The sequence below is a fragment of the Mycetomoellerius zeteki genome, unplaced genomic scaffold (assembly GCF_001594055.1).
Source record: "Mycetomoellerius zeteki isolate Tzet28-1 unplaced genomic scaffold, Tzet1.0 scaffold823, whole genome shotgun sequence".
Lineage (NCBI taxonomy): Eukaryota > Metazoa > Arthropoda > Insecta > Hymenoptera > Formicidae > Mycetomoellerius > Mycetomoellerius zeteki.
Window position 1 is genome coordinate 108,976 of NW_017257855.1, and position 22,438 is coordinate 131,413.

The 22,438-nt window shown below is 34.8% G+C and overlaps 3 protein-coding genes across 6 annotated transcripts; all 3 read right to left on the reverse strand.

Annotated features, from left to right (window-relative positions):
* Positions 1–4,521: 4,521 nt before the first annotated feature.
* On the reverse strand, positions 4,522–10,388 carry ScsbetaA (Succinyl-coenzyme A synthetase beta subunit, ADP-forming). The gene is given in 8 exon segments (XM_018459453.1): positions 4,522–5,297; positions 5,387–5,506; positions 5,575–5,879; positions 5,954–5,997; positions 5,999–6,180; positions 6,264–6,426; positions 6,515–6,774; positions 10,242–10,388. Coding segments are annotated over 8 exon segments (1,311 nt in total). The 5' UTR covers positions 10,308–10,388; the 3' UTR covers positions 4,522–5,126.
* A 1,359-nt stretch (positions 10,389–11,747) lies between these two features.
* LOC108730013 (succinate--CoA ligase [ADP-forming] subunit beta, mitochondrial-like) lies at positions 11,748–14,557 on the reverse strand. The gene is made up of 7 exons (XM_018459452.1): positions 13,964–14,557; positions 13,446–13,705; positions 13,220–13,382; positions 12,647–12,914; positions 12,236–12,540; positions 12,057–12,176; positions 11,748–11,983 (listed from the first exon to the last, which is right to left on the reverse strand). Exons 1-7 carry the CDS (start codon positions 14,015–14,017, stop codon positions 11,789–11,791), a joined length of 1,365 nt encoding a protein of 454 aa, XP_018314954.1. The 5' UTR covers positions 14,018–14,557; the 3' UTR covers positions 11,748–11,788.
* Positions 14,558–15,565: 1,008 nt separating this feature from the next.
* On the reverse strand, positions 15,566–21,709 carry LOC108730022 (uncharacterized). 4 transcript variants are annotated; one of them, XM_018459470.1, is made up of 5 exons: positions 21,566–21,661; positions 17,248–17,831; positions 16,986–17,155; positions 16,600–16,786; positions 15,566–15,857 (listed from the first exon to the last, which is right to left on the reverse strand). In XM_018459470.1, the coding sequence occupies exons 1-5, from the start codon at positions 21,600–21,602 to the stop codon at positions 15,666–15,668; spliced, it is 1,170 nt and encodes a 389-aa protein (XP_018314972.1). In that variant the 5' UTR covers positions 21,603–21,661; the 3' UTR covers positions 15,566–15,665. The 4 variants fall into 4 exon arrangements, with proteins under 4 accessions (XP_018314972.1, XP_018314971.1, XP_018314974.1 ...); XM_018459469.1 differs by having other exon boundaries at positions 21,391–21,648; XM_018459472.1 differs by lacking the exon at positions 21,566–21,661 and adding an exon at positions 21,701–21,709 and having other exon boundaries at positions 15,567–15,857.
* Between the last annotated feature and the right edge of the window lie 729 nt (positions 21,710–22,438).

Consider the following 22,438-nt stretch of genomic DNA (forward strand, 5'->3'; position numbering starts at 1 on the left):
ATGATAGATATACATTTATTTCTCAGGAAATATAAGGAGATTCGTACTTATACTTAATTTTTTTTATTTACAATGATAGTCAGAGTTACAAAATATAAACGCAATAGGAGAACTAATAATAATATAGCAATTCGTTTTATTTTAATTGATCGATATTACTTAATCTCCAATTTGAAATATTCTTCCTTTACTGTTAAAAAAACGGTGTTAAATTTATTTTTTAAATTTCTTCTTATATTTGTCAGATAAAATCCAGTTATTCGACTAATTCAATTTACTATATCTCAAATCACAACAATATTAAACCTGTTACATGTTATTTTAAAAAACGAATAAAAAATGACTGCGTTCAGCGTTTATTTCGCAAATGTTGAAAGTTTTCTTTGCGCTGATTGTATTATACTTTTAGATCTAGAGGATTGGTGGATTCTATCTTAGCACACAATCATAAAAATGGTTTCAAAACTGTTGTGTTCCGCTGAAACGTACCTATTACGTTAACTAATTGATAATGGCTGCATTCAACAGAGAAAACTAATCAGTTATAATTAATCAAAACTGTCACTTTCCGTTAAATGGCTATTTAAATCCCTTATATGGACATTTCAACGGTGCAGGCAGACAGCGACAATAAAGAGAAGAAGCGAGATGGAATATAAGTGTCCTGATTGGTTATATACCTCGCTCGCGCGTGTTCATTTTTATCCACGGTGAAATCGTGAGAGTTGCGCTACTGTATATGCTGTGGTTCCACCTAGGCATTCGATGAAGGCGCTTAAAAGGAATCTGAACGCTTTCTGGGTGTCTGAGCGTACCCGGGTGGGGAATCTGGGAGCTTATTACGGTTTTTGTGACGAAGTGAAAATTACAAAAATGATCAAATTCACTAGAAGTTAACCAATGAAATTATAAATATACTAATAAATTCAATTACTTTTGTAATTTTCACTTCGTCACAAGGAAACGTATTAAGCCTCCTGAACTCTGCCCAAGTCGTGGTACATAGGCTACGTTTACACCGTACGTTTAGTCCGCGGCCTATACCCCAAATTCGACCTAATTTAGGTCACATTATTAAGGCCGCACGCTGTAAACACTACTATACCTGACCCGACCTGTTGTAGGTCGGATTTTTTCTCGGTGTAAACGCGCGATTGACCCGACCTAAAAGCTTCGTAGCCGTTTGCTCGGTAGGACACTGCTGTTTTGTTGAATAGTTAGGTTAAACCGGTTTGTTATTTACTTCTAGACTGTGAAAAGACTAATTGATTTGTGCAAAGAACATAAATATTAAAAAAAAAGATGGAAAAAAGTTCATGCAGCGATTCAAGTTCGTAAGTACCAATGCCTTTGCTAATCAAAATAATACAAATAATGGTAATTATTTAGAATACGGGCCTCATCTCCGATTTTGAAGAAATTGGGCTCATTCGACGCGTTTTCACTTAAAATGAAAGAATCTGGCAAAAATGCGGCGGTCGGCCTGGCGAACCGAAATCTTAAGCATTAAAATTCGAGATTTTAGAGGTTAAGATATCTGTCATCCCGACTCAATATAGCGCTATGTATACCTTCTGGCGAGTACAATACTGGAAATAATCTGTACAAAATACGATAGATGGCTCTAATTCGGACCAGCGTGGACTAAATGTGACCCAATCAATTTTTAAGTCCCTTTTGGTGTAAACGGTTGGTGACTAGACCTACTTTGGGTCACGATATAGGTCAGGTCGCTATCAGTGGCTACGTTTACACCGTGCGCTTAGTCCGCGACCTATACGATAGGTGTCTTTGTTTAATATACAGGATAAACAAGAATGTATAGGTCTATTGTATAGGTCGCGGGCTAAATGCACGGTGTAAACGTAGCCAGTCGTACGGTGTAAACATAGCCATACTATCGGGAATTGGAGATATCGGCTGCTTTCTTTTTAGGGGAAACTATAGTTTATCTTTCTTCCTTTTCTCTACAGGAGGAAAAAAGAAGAAAAAAGGAGAACTGGTGCAAAAGTTCAGCCAAAAAGAATAGTCCTACAGTCGACACAAATGTCGTTCTATCTTTGTCACTCTCTGAATGTCAAGAAGGATAGAACAATACTTGTATCGACTTGTGTCGATTTGAGTCATTAAATGGAAAGCAGTGTACATATTCCCAGTCTGTGCATTTTATCAATTATAACTTTATCTGTTGATGTCATCTTTGTATAAGTAAATTTTTTTTCCTATTTTCTTGATAAAAATTTAAGCATCCAATTCTTTGTTGATGAACAAAGTCTTTTTTATTAGTACAAAATCAGAAAACGTTCATATACAAAGTATATTACGAAAGCGTTAAAATATGCACGCAATCCGACACATTCGTTAAATATTTCTCTAATCATGAAAAAACGTGCATATATCTAACCTATTAGGGTTAGGAATGTTAGGATCGAACATTGCTCACGTTTATTTTGTCCAATAAGCGCTTATTTATGCTTACGCTTTTCCCTATCTCGACGAAGGTTGTGTTCCAAATTTACTGCCAGCATAGAAAATACTAGTCTACGTCACGTGCACTGTAGATTTTCAGTACTGGCAGTCAATTTTGGAACACAGCCGAAATAAGCATTTGTGAGCACGAGTATGACGTTACGGATGATGTCATGAACGCATTTCTGAACGCATTACACCGCCAAAGCGAACAACGTGGCAATGCTTATAAGTGCTTAAAGCGTGTAAGCGTGCAAACCGAACGCAGCCAAGATCTAAAAATCTAATTGGATGATCTAGAAAAATACACCAACAGCGAGCGCTCACTCAACTGTTGAGTCTGCTGAACGCAGTTATTCGTTTTAATAACGTACTAAATAAATTAAACTTCTAATGATATATATAACTTTATGCTGCGAAATAAAATTATAAAATATAATAATAGCTTTTCAAACTAATTCTGATAAATATAAAAAAATATATATTTATATCATAATTACTATATATTATTGTATTTACCTTTTCGAAAATTATATTATTTTCAAATTCTAGTCGTAAACAATTAAATGTCGTTTTAACCTGTTTGGCAATATAACTCAAATCGTAAAACAACAAATGTAGCATTTCAAATTTTTGATAAACGTCTACAAATTTACATTTGTTAAGCATTCGGCATTTTTTCAAGCAAACTGAAAATATATTATCCATCATAAACATCATTAGTGAATTTTCCATTATTATAATAATATATCTAATATAAACTATACATGAAGATATAGTAACTACATTATAATTCATATTGCTTAATATATGTATTTAGCACTAATTTCTGCTGAACGATAATTGTTAATATGTTGGAAAGAATTATGAGATTGCTTAGCAACATGTTTGAAAATAATAAACTGCTGACAACCGTTCAACAGAAAATCTTACAACAGTTACAAAGCTGCTTTTTATGCTAAACGCAACCATTATAATAGGATTTAGTGTGTCAAATAAATTACAACTTAAGCTGATATTCATAAGGCCTATTCTTTTTAACTGAACTTCTTGCATGTTCATCTTTTCTCTTTTTCTCTCCAACATGGAAAAAAAGGGAAGAAAGATGAATCGTACAAGAACTTTAACTGAAAAGAACAGACCTATATAGTCTAACAAAATTTTGTCATTCGGAATCGACATTAAACTGTAGGTCCCATATGACTGTATGTATAACCAGCATGCGTACCACAGGCATATGAGAGAAGTCATCACGTTCGGCCACTAGCAATAGAACTAAGAAGAAGTCGTATACCTTGTCTTATCCTTTCGCGATAAGAAACAAGCGATACTTCATATTTACAGAAATTATCAAAGTTCTCATGACTACTTAACATCTTTACACGGCAGTATTAACGATAATCTTGTAATTACAATTTGTTAAATAACAGAGAATAAATATATAAACGTATAGATTTGTTCGATGATTATTTGCACAATCATATAAAAATTTAAGTCGATATTAGCATAACTCGATAACAGCAACATACGGACGATATAACCGTTTATTGAAGGAATGAAAACAAACTAAAGTTATGCAAAATAATTTATGTATACATATATATCACTACATGTATTATGTTACATGGAACAGGCCTTTTACTTTTCGACATTCCACAGTTTTTTATGTGAACGGCTGTTGTGAAAGATTTTAAAGAATAAACATGCATTTCTTACTAATTTTGATACCGATGAGATTCTTTTAAAGACCAATAATCTTACGGATGTTCGCACGACTATCAAAATTTGGATAGTTAGCTCATAATGCAATATTAATTTTACGATTTTTTATTACAATTTATTATATATAAAAGTTTTAATCTTTTATATATATGATACATATAAGATAATATTTGATTTTTATTTATAACGATTATTCATGCGCATCGTAAAAAGATAGTAGTTTTATCAAATTGAGTTGTAAATTTGTACACTTATTTACGAAGCATTGGTATAATAATAATAAATTTAACATCGCATTATAAGCTAATATTTATATTAATGTTTCAAAAAGCTGATAGTTATTTTAATGTCTAATAATATTTTGTCGATAGTTTTGAACATTCTAGAGCGTACATTTCCATGGACAATGGTTGCTTGCAAATAGGTAATATATTACATGTATATAACTTAATCTCCTTAATACTGGATCTCATAGAATCTATGGATCTCATCTTTGCGCTGGAGTAAGCGCTGATAAATTACGCGTTTCCGTGAATAATGTTGTACAATTCTGTGTATTACAAATGTTCGTGACTGTATTAAAGAGAAAGATTACCATAAATATATACATCTGTGTGTATATGTGTACACGCACACATAAAACAATACATTATTAGTTCGTTTTCATATTTTATCATGTTTTCCAGTCGTATCACTTTTGTATGTCACAGACTTGTCCAAAACTATTCTACTTTTTATTCTTTTTCTCTTTCTGTAAAGTTACGCAAAGATTCGAACTGTGTAAAATATTACTCTTTGACGAGAATACATTACGCATATAAAGTTATTACTGTAGTTATTACTTTCAGACGTTCCTGAAATCTTTTAACAATTGAGTACATATTCTCGGCAAAATTATCTTAATAATATATTATCAATTATAATTTTTTTACTACCTATGAAATTGCAGGTATTTCGAAGTTCACACTGAGATTTTCAGATTGAGCTAATTTAACAATGGTCGATAATTTTACCGCAACCCTGGCGGCCTCGTCGAGATCATCGATTGGTACAATTTTTAAACCCGCATTCGCGATCAGAGCCTTGGCTTCGTCCACATTAGTACCCTAGAAAGTAAAAAAAAAATCTTTGTATAATTCCATAAGTAATTGTAATCATTGTAATAATTATTTGTAAAACAAAGCACATGCCGTACCTGCAATCTTACGACGACGGGAATTTTTAAACTTAGTTCCTTAGTCGCGGCGATAATACCCTCTGCTATAACGTCGCATCTCATGATGCCGCCGAAGATATTAACTAAGAGAGCATGAACCTGACAGAAAAGAATGCATGTAAATTCAATTAAATCATAGAGACTCAATCATAGTTTTGTGCACTTACTCGTGGATCAGAAGTGATTATCTTAAATGCTTCCTTCACCGCTGAAGCCGACGCACCACCGCCAACATCGAGGAAATTAGCCGGCTCGCCACCGTGCAATTTTATAATGTCCATCGTTGCCATAGCTAAACCAGCTCCGTTCACCATACAACCTATGTTGCCGTCGAGCGCGATGTAATTTAAGTCGAATTTCGCAGCTTCGACTTCCTTAGGATCCTCTTGAGTCCAGTCTCTCAAATTAAAGAGTCCCTTTTGCCTGAACTCAGCGTTGTCGTCAAATCGGCATTTGCAATCCAGAGCAAAATCTGAAAAAAAAAACTTATGTAGGAAGATTCGTGCAAATCGCATTTATAAAATATTAAGCGAGAGAGAAATTTACAATTCCCGTTTATGTCCTCGGCAAGAGGATTCACTTCCAAAAGAAATTATATTGGAAATGTAGTCTTTCACGTTATCAAGGCCAAGCTTGACTACTATACGTTCCGCCTGTTCCTTTGTAATTCCCTTATTGATATCGATAGGTTCGTACATGATAGCACTAGGATTTGTCGCTGCGACTTCTTCGATGTTCACCCCACCTTGACTGGAAGCTATTATGACAGGACCCTGGGAATAGAAAGTATTCATTAGAAATCTTTTATTTAATGCAATAACTTCTCAAATGCGCTTTTCATCATTTTAAAACTTACACCAAAGGCTCTTTCCATCATGACAGCAAGGTAGTACTCTTTACGGGGAAACATGCGCTGTGTGACCATCACGGCGTTGCATATCCTGCCACCTTCGCCAGTCTGTTTTGTGATCAATAGTTTGCCAAGCATTTGACCTGCCAACGACTTGGCTTCTTCTGGACTATAAGCAATAATAATAAGCTACAATATTTTGCGACACATCTAGAGTACATATTGCATGCAATCTAATCGAAACGGGCCGTAATTACGTTTCACACATCTTCACTCCGCTGACGCTCGTTCCCTTGAAGTGTCCTTTTCCTCTGCCGCCAGCGAGGACTTGGGCCTTCAAGACGATATCCTTTGTTTTCAAATTGGCAGCGAGTTTAGCTGCTTCGTCAGGAGTTTTGGCGACGCCGAATTTAGGTGTCGGCACACCAGCCTCATTGAGTAAACTGTAGCTAATGTGTTCATGAACATTCAAATTCCTGGCTGGTTGTTTGACCAAGCTAGTATTACACGCCAATATCTAAAAAAGGATGTGACAAAAAGGTTCAGTGATAAACTCTTGTATTTGTTTGGATCATACGTAGTAAATACATATTCCCAGCTCTAACGTCATTATTATTGATAATTGGTATATTCCAAAGTTTACATTGTATACACTTTGCACATTGATCAGGATAAAGAAAGAAATGTAGATAAAAATTGTACGGTGTATTGATATCAAGAAAATAAAATAACATGCGTAGGTTAAAATATATGCAAATTGATCTGTCACTCATAAATCATGTAATAGTTAAATATAAATCTATACTTGAAGGCTGAATGGCAATAAGCTATGCACATGTTTATCACCTACATACAGCTTTTACATGCGTTTTGGCAATGACACTTCATATGCAATAAAATGAATTGTATAACAGTTTAAAGTGACATTCATTTACAACTTTTTTTAATACAGATTCTTCAGCAATCTTTGAACACAAATAAGTTTAAATTAAGTTTTAAACAGACAGCTTAATGTTTTCAAAATATTAATACCGCTTGTTATTTTTTGTTGCATCTATCAATTGCATTTAAAACTTCGAAGTTATTGATTACATTATTCAACAAAAAATTAATTTCTTTTAGTACAAGAACAATCGTTTCCCAGTTTTCCACACTAAACATGATCCCGTTTACCAACCCAAGTAGTACACAGCGTTTACAAAGCGTTAACGAAGCGCTAAAAAGGCGCATATAATCGCTTTTTTAGCGCTTATATGCGCTTTGTTAATTGCTGTGCTATTTGGGAAATTGCTCTATAATAATAATAGCGTCATAATTTTGAGAAATTTGCAAAGTTAAAGTTGCAAAAAGGACTGTTTTGCAGTTAGCATGTTATAATTATGATGTGACGTGTTGGAGAAGATTTATTGCATCAAAGTAACAATATACGTATAATACAATGCTATACTCTGCCAATACTTAAAATCTATAGTATAGTGTGAACTATAGATTTTCGACTATAGATTTTACTTTTAAACTATAGATTTTACTAGCAACATATATTTACTAGAAACATCATCAATATAAGCTCTATTGGTATAAGTAATCTAATATCATGACAAAGTTAATAAATTCAAAATGATCAATATGATCAATCAGTCATCAATGGTGGATATCAAAATTTAAAAAACGTTCAAATTTTTGAAATAATTCATTTGTATAAGGATTTTTCGCATTCAATTTTTAATTTAAATTAATTTATCATCAATTTTAACATTAGATTCAGTGACCTGAAAGACTTTTACGTTTGAACAACATAATTAAAAAATATTTTTGGCAGGTCCTTTAATTTAAATATTCCTTAAAATTATGTATGTAAATCGCAACTTTGACGCAATTAATACAGACTATATTAATCATAAATATCTTTTTAATCACTTAATCAACACAAAAAATTCTTTTTATGGACTAAAAGTCTTAACACATAATTAATACTTAGTCAATTGTAAAAATATTGCATAATAATAGTATTATGAACTGACGACAATTTTACAATAATTATACTACGCTATGATAATTTCCATAACGCAACTGTTTTCCCAGAATAAAATTTCTAAATATTTGTTAAAAATTAGATAAATCTAATTTAAGGTGTAGATATTTTTTAATTCACTTTCTTTCAAAAACATAATAAATAAGACGCCGACAGCATATTGAAGAAACAAATCAAGATACGTTATCTGATTATTTTCAAATGTTCGACAAACATTTCCGGAAAATCGGATCATAGGTGCATCTTAAATGCCATTTGATTTAAAAATTTTTAATTTAGCTGCATCGAATGTATATTTCATGTTGCAATATTTATAATTTAGAAATTGTGTATTTTTATGAGCACAATTTATATTTCTAAAATACAGTTAAACAATAGTTTTTTCAATTATTTTCACAACAATTTTTTTCCAAACTTAATTTGATAAACATGCCGTCATATTATTATTTTGCTGAAATATTTATGTCGAAATTAATTGAGCATCAATATTTTAGAAAAGGTCAGAGTTTCTGCATCTGTTTTTGTAAATATATATACTCGCATAATTGCAAATTACATATTTTAGGCAAGATTGTAATATAATTTAATAAACGTTGTCCCACAAAAAAAAACAACACAACACAAATTGGAGTGCGTATTCTAGTCTTATAGCACTTATAATTCATAATTCATTATTATTATTATTATTTTCATAAAAGTTAATAGACTTATATAAGAAAATATTTAAAAAATGCATACAGAAGGTTTTAAAATCTCCGGATATTGTTCTTACTACGATTCTTTAGTCAATCGATTTCTTTCCAGCAAAATAAAAGCGCATAAAATAAATAAAATATATCTGGTTAACTTTTAAGAAAGAAAAAGTAAATAATAAAACTGAATGTAAATGTAAAATATCTCGGATGGTAAAATGCCCAAAAATATTTTACCAAATAGACAATAAAATGTATTGAGAATTGTTTCTATGTTTGTATTAAATTAAACACACATATATCTATTTGTGTACAACGAATTCTTTAATGTGCACCCCTAACCGAATTCGCTATTATTTAATAAGACATATAGGTTGATAAACAAAAATAGAAACTTAATAAATGCTCAAGATCAAGCAAATTCTGTTTCCGTTGGAATTTTAATTCATAATTTACGAAGATATACCTTTTATATTTACAAATATATATATATATCAATATTCTGATTAGATAAATCGTCATAACAAGAACGAAGCTGAGAAAATTCAATAACATGAAAAAAACATACAATCGATTTTTTAAATGAAAATTCCTATCTCTAGCTAATTTGCTCGTCGACGACTTTGACAACCAGAACACATACGTCGTCGCAAGTCAAGGTCGTGTCCCATCGCTGAAAATAAATGTGTTCCAACGAGAAAAAGAGAAGCGAGGATTTTGATTGATCGTGCGCGAAGAAGGGGAAGGCATGAAAGTATCGATTGTCCTTCCAATTCGATTGAATCCGTGTCGTTCTTTTCGACTCGTTCGATGAGAAATAAAAAGCTATCGAGGACGATCGTCGCCGGTGCGTAGTGGCTATTTGACAAGTACTTTATTCCCTCGCGCGAGCGAGCGGTAATTCGATAGAAACGCGAAGGCGGACGACGAGAACATCGAAGGGAAGACGTGAGAGGCGGTTCCCCGATCGGTTGCGTAACTGTCACGCCGATCTATCGGGGAGGAGGGAGGAGGGATTCTACAGATGAGATCCTCGGCTTCAAATCGCTCACGACCCTGGCGCTCGATTTAGCAGACTACAGCTGTAGTCCAATATGGCGATCGGCGACCTTCGCTCCGTCTTGCTCGCACTCGCTTATCTTTCTTTCTCTCTCCTTTTCGGCCGATCAGTATCAATATCAATCACCGGCGCGTTTCGTACGAACGTGCCAAAGTCACGCGATTAACGTGAATGCGGAAAAATCCATCGGCTTGACATACCTTGGGACTGTTCAGTCGACCGAGACTTTCCGCGAGTGAGATCGCCCGCGACAACATGGTAGCCATCTTTGCCTGAGCGACAGCCGTGGACTGTGGCACTGGGGTCTACAACTGGGAGCACTGGGAGTGTGGTGGACTAACAGAAGCTTCGCCGCCTTTGCCCCTCACGGCCTCCCCACCCAGGTTTGACATCTCCTACGCGCAACACATGACGCAGAACCTTACAACCTCACCTTACGCGAGTCACATCACAACAAAGGTGCGTTCACATCACAACAAAGGGGAGACACTTTTTCGTAAAGATAGCCTAAATGTTTCCGGTTTTTTTTAGTGAGGTCGGCGACTAAAAATACTCTGACCAGCAAAGTTATTCTGCTGGTTTTCTATTTTTAATTGCCACAAAATATCGCGATAAAAATTGCTACAGTAGTAAAAATTTTAACTTTCTTTGCTAATGTTTTTTCGTAGCGCTTATTATGTAGAAAATGTTACAAATTTCTTATTGCTCTATGCGCATAGACGGAATGGGATATAATTATTGTGCTCATTTCAGTTTCGCCCATTTAATTAGAGAAGAACAAACGCGCGACTGGAATGTTGCTCGATTGCAGACATTCGAGGACGAGCGACTCGCTGCGAGCTGACTTTCTAACTTTGCAAGCTAAGTTAGCGCTATTTGTCATTCTAGCCTTGTTTTACGTCTAACAAACGAAGATAGGATGACAGAAGTAGCGCTAATAGCGTCTCCCCGAACGCACCACAAGTCACATTGGTGCTTTCCGTGTGGCAAGTCGACACAAATATCTTTCTATCTTTGTGTGCTTTCCAGCAAACGACACAGATGACAGAATAAAGGATGTTATTTCATTTGTGCGTTTTACGACAAATTTTTTTAAGCCTTGGAACAAAAAGTTTTCGACTGGAACACGAAAATGTATGTTTATTCTTGGTCCAAGAATCAATTTGTCGAAAAACGTTTTCTTTTTTCAGGTTTCTGGTTTAACTTACGGAATTACTCTTTTGGAATGTTTGGAATAATTAGAACAATTTGTAGCGATAAGAAATTGTTCAATTTTTGAAAAAAAAGAACCAGCTAAAAAAATTGTTTAGATTTTCATGACTTATATAAAATCGTTCTTTTGGAATAATCTATAGTGATACAAGAAATTGATTTTCTTTTTAAAAAAGGGAGTTAGCTGTAAAATGGTTTTTTTTATATTTTATTAGAGAATCACTTAGAATAAAGCAACATCACTTTGAAATGTGATACAAAAAAGTACGATACAAAATTAGGATGACTTGGAATAATTTTAAAAATTATAATTTTCAGAAAAAAGGTACTTTATACACATTCTCGTGAGAAAGCCAGAAAAATCACTAACTTAACTTTCTTTCACTATAATTATCTTAATATTCTTAAAAATTATGAATTGTCAGCATTTTATTATTATTCGTGTAATAATAACACACACTTTTTGCATATGTATAAAAAGATATATTTCGTTGATATGTAAATATAAAATATTTGACAAACTCTTCCAAAGGTGTCAGTTTTTTACTTGTTCAAAATCCTTTTTTGGCGATTTAGTACTAAAAGTGATATCTAAATCTGAAGACTTCGCAATATTCATCATCGATGCTAACTTGACAGATGTCTCGGCCGCTTGAGCGAAATCGTCCACGGAAATTACTTTTAGCTTAGCGTCCAATATCAACTGTTTAGCTTTATCGACATTGGTACCCTACAAAGAAATAGGCGGCTTAAAAAAAAATGAAGTGTTACAAGGCTAGTACGTGTAACTTAAAGGTAATCACCTGTAATCGCGTAATTATGGGCACGTTCAGATTCAATTGTTTCGTAGCGTCTATGATCCCTTGAGCGATTATATCACATCTCATTATGCCGCCAAAAATATTCACCAAGATAGCTTCCACCTTTAAAATCATTAATATATCAATTTTTTGTATTATTTTAACACTATTTTTATAATTACATTTGGGTCCGAAGATAGTATTTTGAAGCCTTCCGTCACTGTCTCGACTGTAGCGGTACCGCCGACGTCCAAAAAATTTGCTGGCTTACCGCCGTACAGTTTTATGATATCCATGGTGGCCATCGCCAGTCCGGCTCCGTTCACCATGCAGCCAATATTTCCATCGAGAGCTATGTAATTCAAGTTATACTTCTCCGCCTCGACTTCTTTCGGGTCCATCTGGGTTGTGTCCTTCAGGGCGAACAGCTCCTTCTGCCGGAAATCGGCACTGTCGTCAAATTTGCATTTGCAATCCAGAGCGTAATCTGCGGTAATAAGACGCAGAGTATTATATACGTTATTTAGTCTTATTATTGAAAGGCTGCTATACGCTCTTGTTTCTCATATCTTATCTCATTCGTTGCAGCGTACATTCGCCACAGATGTCTTCTGCGAACGGATTGATCTCTAGCAGCAGTGCGTCCTTCTCGACGAACAAGTCGTAGAGATTGGAGGCGACGATCGACGCGATCTCCTTGCTGTTCCCTGTGAGTCCCAGTTTATCGGCAACGCTGTTCGCCTGCTCGGGTGTTAAACCTTTCTTCACGTCGATCGGTACATATGCTACGGCTTCGGGATTCGTAGCAGCGACGTCTTCGATGTTTACTCCGCCTTGCTTGGAAACGATTATTACGGGACCCTTGTGAAACACAGACGATAACGTATTTAAATCGAATTGTTTCTGGATGGAAAAGCGACAGCAATTTACAATTATAAGCGACGGGTGAATTAAACCTATTTTATAGTTAATTTTTATAGAATATTTTCTTTAGATATTTCTGCGATTACAATAATGACAAATGGGTCATAATATAATATAAAGTTAATCCTTGGAGATCAATAAATTGTAAAAAATATGATATATCAAATAATCATTAATATACGAGATGAGTAAAATATTTAATTAACTTATAAAATAATATAGGACTACATACTTGTACTTACATCGAAGGTACGTTCCAACATCACCGCCATGTAGTATTCTTTACGCGGAAACATACGCGTTGTCACCATCACCGAATTGCATATCTTTCCAGCTGCACCCGTCTGTTTAGTCACAAGCACCTTGCCGATCATACTATCTGCCAATTCCTTTACCTGTTCGATTCTGTAATGAAAGAGATCCTCTCACTTCTTTCTACTGTGAATTACAGTTCCATCGTGTACTCACGTATCGCACATTACGACGCCACTAACATTGCTATCCTTAAACTGTCCCTTCCCTCTACCTCCAGCCAGAACTTGCGCTTTCAGCACGAGGTCCTTCGTATTCAGATTCTTGGCCAGACTAGCAGCTTCATCGGATGTCTTTGCTACCCAGAAAGGTGGGGTAGGAATGCCAGCTTCTCTTAATAAAGTGTATGCCATGTGCTCATGCACCTCCAAATTTCGAACTATTTGTTTAATAACCGAGGTATTGTGCACTAACAGCTACAGAGAACAAAGTATCTCATGTAAACGTATCTGTATGCAGATTTTTTTTAATGGATTAAATTATTTTATATTGGCTAATATTTTTATTAATTTTATTTTTTTTAAAGAGCATTAGTTTATATATATTGTGTTTAAATTTTTTATATTATATATATATTTTTTTTTTAAGATTAAATTATTTTATATATAAAATAATTTAATCCTACATTCAATGGTAAAGTAACTTGTTCTTTTAAGATATAAAATTATCTTTACCTGTTTGTTTATTTTTCGCGCGCACATCCCTACTGAAGATGACATAAACGACATGATGACAGTTAGCACAAAAGCGCAATTTGAACTACTATATATAACTATGCATCATTGACAGTAGTATCCATGCTTCCTGTAAAGTTATCGACAAATTGAACGTTTTGTTTACAATTTCGACAGAGTTACCCTGCATGAACTTGAATTCACTTACAAGACACTCACGAGGACACCACGGATCATATCAGGAGGACACTTCGTGTGTATCTGTATGACTGACACTGAACCGAGTAGGCGATGAGTGCATATTATGCTCATTTCTTTTTTTTATTATAATAGCGATAAGTACCACCGCAATTTATCCTCGGACGATACTTCACTCTTCACCACTCTTCACTATAATATACGCCCGCGTTAAAAATATCGTCCACGTTTTTCTGTCCACGTCGAATGGATTTCTACAACTGCGTCATATTCAGCGTCGCATGCGAGTTATCACTTCTTGAGGAAACTTTTTCAGGCTTTTAAAATTACGATTACAAACCTACGATATAATTATAAATATGCGCATTGTATTATCCGGAAATGGATAACGCAATAAATGAAGTTAACGATGTAAAACTAATGTCTCAATCAGAAATATGCGTGATATAAATGTAATATAAAAATCATCTAAAAAAATTGGACGATATGCATTTGAGAAAAACTTTAGCCTTGTTCCTTTAAACAGCTTCCAGTTATACGTTGAGTATGTAGGTACATACGTTTTATGTTACAAATTAAACCGCACTTCAATAGTAATTTAATAAAATCTACTTTGATATAATATCGTTATTTATTAAACAATCTCTTATATAACTGAATTCAAATATAAGTCAAAAGTTAGTTTAACTTTCATTCAAATGTGTTTTAATTATATTGTATAATCTTGCAAATTATAAAACCTAAACCAAAATTCTTGCTAAACATATAATAAAATGTGATCTATACATACACATATGTGAATTACATAGGTATTCAAATGTTTCGCACTTACATTTTAAAGATTATCTAAAATACAATATTAATTTAAAAAGATGGATAACTAATCACCAAGGTTTAAATCCAAGGTTTGTATATTTCTCAAAGCAAAAGAAAGTACACTTGAAAAGTACGCGTTCTATCTTGTACACAAATACTTAGTAATCACTTAAGCTAATTTTCTTTCACACTAAATGTAAAAATTTCAACAAGCTGTAATCGAAATTGCTATACGCGTATTAAATAACATCTTGTTCTCTATATTTCATATAATGAAAAAATACTGAAGAATTTATACATATAATTATTGCACGTAGATGAAAATTGTGATATAAAACAGATAAAGAACCGCACATATTCCAAGTGAAAATATGATACTATATATCGTGATATTTCCTAAAAATAATTTATACACATTAACAACGGATGTGAAAAAGCGACATTTCAGGTGAAGTTAATTATAGTTTTGCGATTAAAGCAAATGAAGAGATATTTGTGAAGACGTATTATTTAATGCAGCATGTTTTGACATTAATAATACACACGTACTTAATAAAGAAGGAAAAATAATAACATTTTGTCTACATGTTAAAACAAAAATTACTTTTTATTTCTAGCGTTATGGGTAAATTACCAATGTATTGTTGGTAATGAATTCGATATAAAGTCGAATTTGCGACGCCACTACTTAAAAGCTAAATCGATCGTTAAGAGTTCGCCCTGTGACGCCGAGATTCCCTGACAGGCTGTACATAACTTCGCTGAAAGTACGATCGTCGACGTCTCCACTGGAATCGGACGTAGTCGTGTTGTGCGTACGCGAGCGTGATCGTGATCTTGATCTCGAGCGCTGTCGACTAAATAATGGTGCTCGGTCAATCTGGAATTTCAATGAAGATATCAATGATCATTTTTAAAAAATGACTAAATATTTTAATTCATTAAGTTCGGAGTGATCCCTACGCTTTTCTGTTGTAACTTTTTTAACTAGAATATAATTACAATTTTTTAATAGCAATTTGGGGGTAAAAAGAAATTGCTCTCTGAAAATATAATCTGCAATGAGAGGTGACATGTCTGGAAAAGATACAATAATTGAAAATGAGCGACTCCAGTCTTTCTACTGGTAAATATTCAACTAATATATGATTTTGTCTAAATTATAATTTTACTTTTTTTTTCACCATCATAGAGATAGAGAGAGAGAGAGAGAGAGAGAGAGAGAGGAGATAAACGTACTTTTAAAATCTTTAAAAAAATGTTGAATTGCCGAAAAATTCAAAAAAATATTTTTTCACTTTCATACTTTCTCATCCCCTTGAATTTTTAAAATTATTCTGAAGATCACTCAAGTAATAATCATCCCTATTGATCCATTCTACTAAAAAAAAAAATAGACGAAATTATTTATTAGTTAAATATTTATCTTTTTTCATAAAAAGCAACTTTTTTTTACCTCTAAATACCAATTGCGATCAAAAAAATTTGGGTCAAAACTCGAGTTACAAGAATTTAAAACAAAAAAATCGCATAAAAGTTACATGAAACTTAATGGGTTAAAATAGAAAAAAAGAATGAAACAGATATACATTTTAGAGAAATCTTAACCAAAAATTGTATACCATATTTAAAGGCTGTGAGTTTTGCCTGAACGGCGATCGTCCTCTGGGCATTTGTCGTGGATTAGTAATAGTTGAAGGTCGATTCTGTGCGAGGGTGAGTGGTCGCTGGCGTGTAGTGGTGGGTATGTACTCGTTTCCCAATGTGCACATGAAATTGACGTTTGGAGTAGAACTCAACCGGGCAGTGCTACAACATATTATATTTTAAACATCCTGCCTCTCAGAGGACAAAATTAGTTCCCATTTTTAACAACAATAAAACTATTAATCTATATTTATAAAGCCACAAATAGAAGGTTTATACTTCTCAATTATATACTAATATGAAAGAGTAACCAGCCTAATGAATTAATTTGACGCAACAAATATAACAAAGTATCATCTACTTCATTCGTAGAAGTTTCTGTTCGTATTGCGCCCGTCTCTGAGCATGAGCGATCTGATCGGATCGCAGTCCACCGGTCGTGAAGCGACGTTGTGACGTCAGTATCTGTTGCCTTCCCAAAGTTCTCGGCTGCATCGAAAGTAAAACGGTCTTCTGGCCAGGTTGTGCCATCTGTAACAATATATACATGCATCGTCAGTGTGTAATAAATCATTTTCGCATGTAGAATATTTGTCATATGTATGTCAGAGTATTTAACTCACTCTGAATTGATTCTGCAAGTTCAATCTCTGATTCTGCCTCTGCAACAACAGCTGCTTCGCTCGTTTCACACGATTTCGATAGGCAATCTGAGCGGGGCTCTGATAGCCCAGGCGATTGTGAACAGAATTCGGATCTCGCAGATTGGGCAAGCTGTTCGTTCGTTTCAGCGAGCTCTTATTGTTTATGAAGAAAGCGCCCTGATTAAACGTCAGGTTTGTACGACTTCGGCTGCGAGTCAGGCCGAATCTGTTGCCTCTGCCACGACGCACATTGAACGCGCCTCCTCTCACATTGTTTGGCTTATAATTCAAGCTCAAGTTGCTACGTGATCTCGCGAGATTGCCATTTCTCTTAAAGCGATTCCGAGCAAAACCGCCGCGAGCATTGCCTGCAGTACTCGCATTACGTTGCCAGGTCTGTTGCTGCTGCTTCTTCAGGATGGCCCCGACATTGCGCTTGATTCTCGCACCTCTTCCCCTAAATCCACCCCGACCTCGTCCGGCACCGCGATTGCGCTTGGCGCCACCGGATTTTCCGTTGGTTGACACGTTTTTTTTCTTTTTCTCCATCTTTATGATCTCATCTTAAAAGGAAGAAAATGCACGTCATTTAATGAGCGTACGACGGCAGACGTACGACGGTGGGATCTAATCTCTGCGAAATTCTTAAGTCGAAACACTTAATGCTAAATCTTGGCACAGACAACGATTCCAGCGTGAATGCGATTTCTCAAGTAAATATTTATCACTTAGAATACAGATCGTTTCGGCATGTATCCCACCGAAGAAGTCGCTGAGAAGAAATAGCATCCCAAGCATTCGTAATCCTAAAGATCTTTGCCTACAAAGATATTCTTGTAAATACGTAGAATGCAATCCGTGTAATATCTTCTCATACATTTGCAGCATATATTTTTCGGATTGTTATAATAGAATTAAATATATATAAAAAAATTCTGAGCGTTAAATTAACAGATAACGTTTCTGAAATCATTCTTTATATAAAACTATATAATACGAGAATTAATAAATACAAAATTCTAATTTATAGATATCACGAAAAAAATTATAAAATATGCAGATTTTTTAAAAGTCAATAAATAAATCATACAATAATTAAATATCAAAATTTAATAAAAACAAAATATAATATTGATTTAAAACAAAATCAAATAACGTTTGATCTTTATAATCAGAATATAGTTACAATGTTTAATATATGCAATGTAATTTTTTGTATTGCATTTTTCCTTTTGCTTTTCATTAATCTCTACCCCTATTGTCGTTCACTGCTTTACGGATTACTTCAAAGTGGTGTCCGATTAAAGAAAGAATGCTGGCAGTTCATGTTTCTCCATTAATGCAACGTTGCTTCCTAGGAATTGCATTTCTACTCTGTCCTCTTCTTTTCATTACTTTTAATCTTTTCCATAAGCTGAACCAGTCAATGATTCTTCTTATGACGAGGTCTTCCGTTAATTTTTAATATTATATTTCAGAAGATTTTCAAGGAGCCCGTACAGATTGCTATGTTGATCGATATATAAATAAGTAACGCATAAATATATCGCTTCCTGGAATTGCTTGCGCGACATTGAAAACGTTGAAGTCTCATCGGAACATTATTAAAACCACCCTGCCTACCAGAGTACCTGCATTTTCAGATTGCCAGTAAATATTATACTAATGCATTGTCAACAGACTATAAATTAATTTGAAGTAGCGTCACATATCAAGAAGATAAAGGAGGTTAATTCGCGTTTGATTCTCCAAATCCTTTTTCATTCTGGCTGTAGTGATAGAAGAGAAACAAAGGCGAAATTAATCTTATCGTTTCGCCGGATGTTCTTGTTACATAGCGGTAGAAATAACGTTATACCGGCATGCGTAATATGAGGAAGTGTCTCATTTTCTATATTTGGCATCATTTTCTATTCCCTGGGCGAACAACAGTTGCTCGTGATGCAACGGATAAAAATATAAAATTGCGTAAATTTTGCGCTTGTCTTAAGCGTGAAAAGAGAGCGTAATTTTTCGTAGGGATGAGTCATGATCACGACGCTTGGCACAGCCTCTCGAAATACTTTTCAGTCCATCCTCTTTTTCTCAAACTAAAAATTACATATAAAATGTTATTGATGCAATAAATTTCTTTCAGGATGACCTCTAGTGGAAATTAATCGTCGGGAAGATTAGCGGTGCAATTAATATGTAATATAATTAGCGATGAATGGTGATTGCATAATATGCATTGCGTCATATATATCAGCAGTAACGCGATTCACGATCCTCTTGCTGCAGCAAATCTCACTCCGATTTCTCTTCTGTAATTAAATCGCCGTGGATTATTTCGTTATCATGAAGCTCCAACGTTGCAAGACGAGAAAATTGCGATTTTCAAGATTATGTTAAAAAGGTTCAAGATGTTTGACACATTCCAACATGCGTCGTAATTTTATAATCTTCAAATGGAAATTAGTCCTATGTGCATAATACAATTACAACAGACAATTTCTATTCATGTAATCAAGAAGTATTAAAGGTGTAGATTTCAGAGAGGCTGGTATAAAATTTCAGAGTGATCCCAGGCATAAGAAATTTCTGGCACGTACTATCGATTTTGTTTCTTGATGTTTTGATCCATTTCTTGTTACATAATACATCGTTCTTTTTTTCTTGCGACATAAAGCAAAGGATTATGAACAATTGCGATTGAGATATAATCATTTATTGCAGATGTGATGCAATTCTTGGAACAAGATTCTGGAATGGATTTCCGTTATTTTAATCGCGTTTCCTGTGCGTCGATGTGTCTATATTTCCTCAACAACTGAGGCAAGCTCAATATCCGGGAATATTATTTGAAGCAAATAAAATAGTGTTATTTATAAAACATCCTGGCATGACGTCTTGGATTGTTTTCTGATGTTTCAATCACATTTTCTGGATGTTGATGCACCTATATTTTCTGGACACTGGTTTCTTCTTGAAGAAGCAATATATTGCGATCGTAGAATATGATTATTTGAGGCAAATATAGAACAATGTTTTATGTAACATCCTAGCACAAAGTCTTAGATAATTTCCTGTTATTTCAATCGCATGTTGATGCTATCAGTTTCTTCCCAAAGCAAACAATTGCAATAGTAAAATATGGTTATTTGAGGCAAATACAAACGATATTCTGAATAATATCCTGCTAAATTCTCAGATTGTTTCTCTCGGTGTTTGCTGGAATTTCCTGGATATACTTATGCAGATACAGGTTTCTTCCCAAGGCAAGCAATCAAGATCACAGAATGCTATTAGTTAAGGCAAGTAAAACAGTGCTTTATATGCTAGTACATCAAAGTCGTCTTGATCGCGTTTCCTGTATGTTCATGCACTTATATATTCTGGACATCGATTTCCTTCTCGAAGCAAGTAATCGCAAGTATAAAATTTGATTTTATGCAGTCATGAAACAATTCTTTGTACATGAACTTATTGTATAAATCATTCTATCGTTCCACCCTATTTCTATCAAATTTCTTATCAATCTGTTAGACATTCTCTTCTTCCCGGTGACCAAATAAATTACGAACAATCATGATTAGAGTAGAATCGTTTAGGATGGATGAGAAATTCTCGCATTCCACATGTTTCATTCAGATTTCTCTTTCTTCCTCCTGCTAACTAAAAAAGCAATTGTGATTATCGAACAGCAACGTACAATATGAGAACAAAATTCTGATGATTCCCCTTTCTCTCTAGCCTTTCTTTCTGAAAAAGAAGTCTCTTCGTTTTCAAAAACGTTTCCTCTCTCGCGAGCCTGCTTTAACGAACGCGCCATCGCGTCGATCGATCGATCGATCGGCACCCCACGAAGAATCCCGTCATCGTGCCCTCGATGTACGTGAATGTGCGCTTTATGCAGCATCCTCCGGGAGACACTAGGAGCAAGAGGAAAACGTCTTCCATATGTAAAAGCGAAAAACAAATGCAGGTACTCTATGCACCGTACGCAAGCATGCTGTAATATCACGTACGTAACATGTGCCGACGCCATTTTGTCGATCCATTGCCCAACGCAAGGGAAAGCAACGTGGGCTCATCCGGGATTACTGGCAAAACCGTTAGATTGTCGGGACTCTGGCGACTTACCAAGCGACATGTTCACTTTAGCGTCAATCTCTGACATTTTTGTGTGGGATCTCTGCTTTCGCTCTCTTTCCTTTTGTATCTTACTCTCTATCTATCTTTTATGTCGTTCTCCAAGATTTCCTTGTGCCAAGATTTCGCACGTGTTTACAGCACAACACACGATAATTCGTCCAACCGATTCTTATTGCTCGTTGTGCGACTTCGAACCTCATCCACGAACAATTGACAACGCGATGAATATGCGAAATTAATACGACAAAACGAAATTAAAACGAACAAGAAAGGAAACATCCAAGAACTGACTGCGGACTGTAGACAACTGTAGCCGTAGCGATGTAGTGATGCAAATTCCAGACCATATTTGCAGCACGCGATCAGCGCCATCTGTCGGCGGCTTGGCGTGACCCGTAGCCATTCAACTAAGGCCCTGCGCACAATGGAGAAAAAAATATTAGATTAGAAATTTGAATAAATGTTAAGATTTCAACCTATCAGACATCAGTTACACCGGAATACACAATTTCTGATCGGTTGAAATCTTAATTAACTTGCGTCAGCTAATTAAATCGTCTCAACTAGGGCTGTGTTCCAAATTTAACTGCCAACACTGAAAATGCGACAGTTTACGTTACGTGCACTATAGATTTTCAGTATAGACAGTCAATTTTGGAACATAGCCATGAATAACGCGTAATAGCTGATACAATTTGATTGGTTGACGCGTTACGCTGCACGTGAAAACAGCCTTAAATCTGATTAAGGCCAGAATCAGACTATGCATTGAAGATTGAAATTGAAGATTGAAAAATTCAAATTTGACCAATCGAAATGAAAGGAATTAAAATTTCTTTGTCCTTATTGGTCAAATTTCAATCTTCAATCTCAATCTTCAATGCGTAGAGTGATTCCGGTATAAGTTGTTTCTCATCTCTTTCCAATTCTAGAATTAGAAAGAGACAATGAAATAAGTTTGAACCTCGGTTAAGAGTTAACCGTGAGTTGTGAAACTGGGCCTAATGGTTCCTGCACACTGGACGCGGAAACGTTT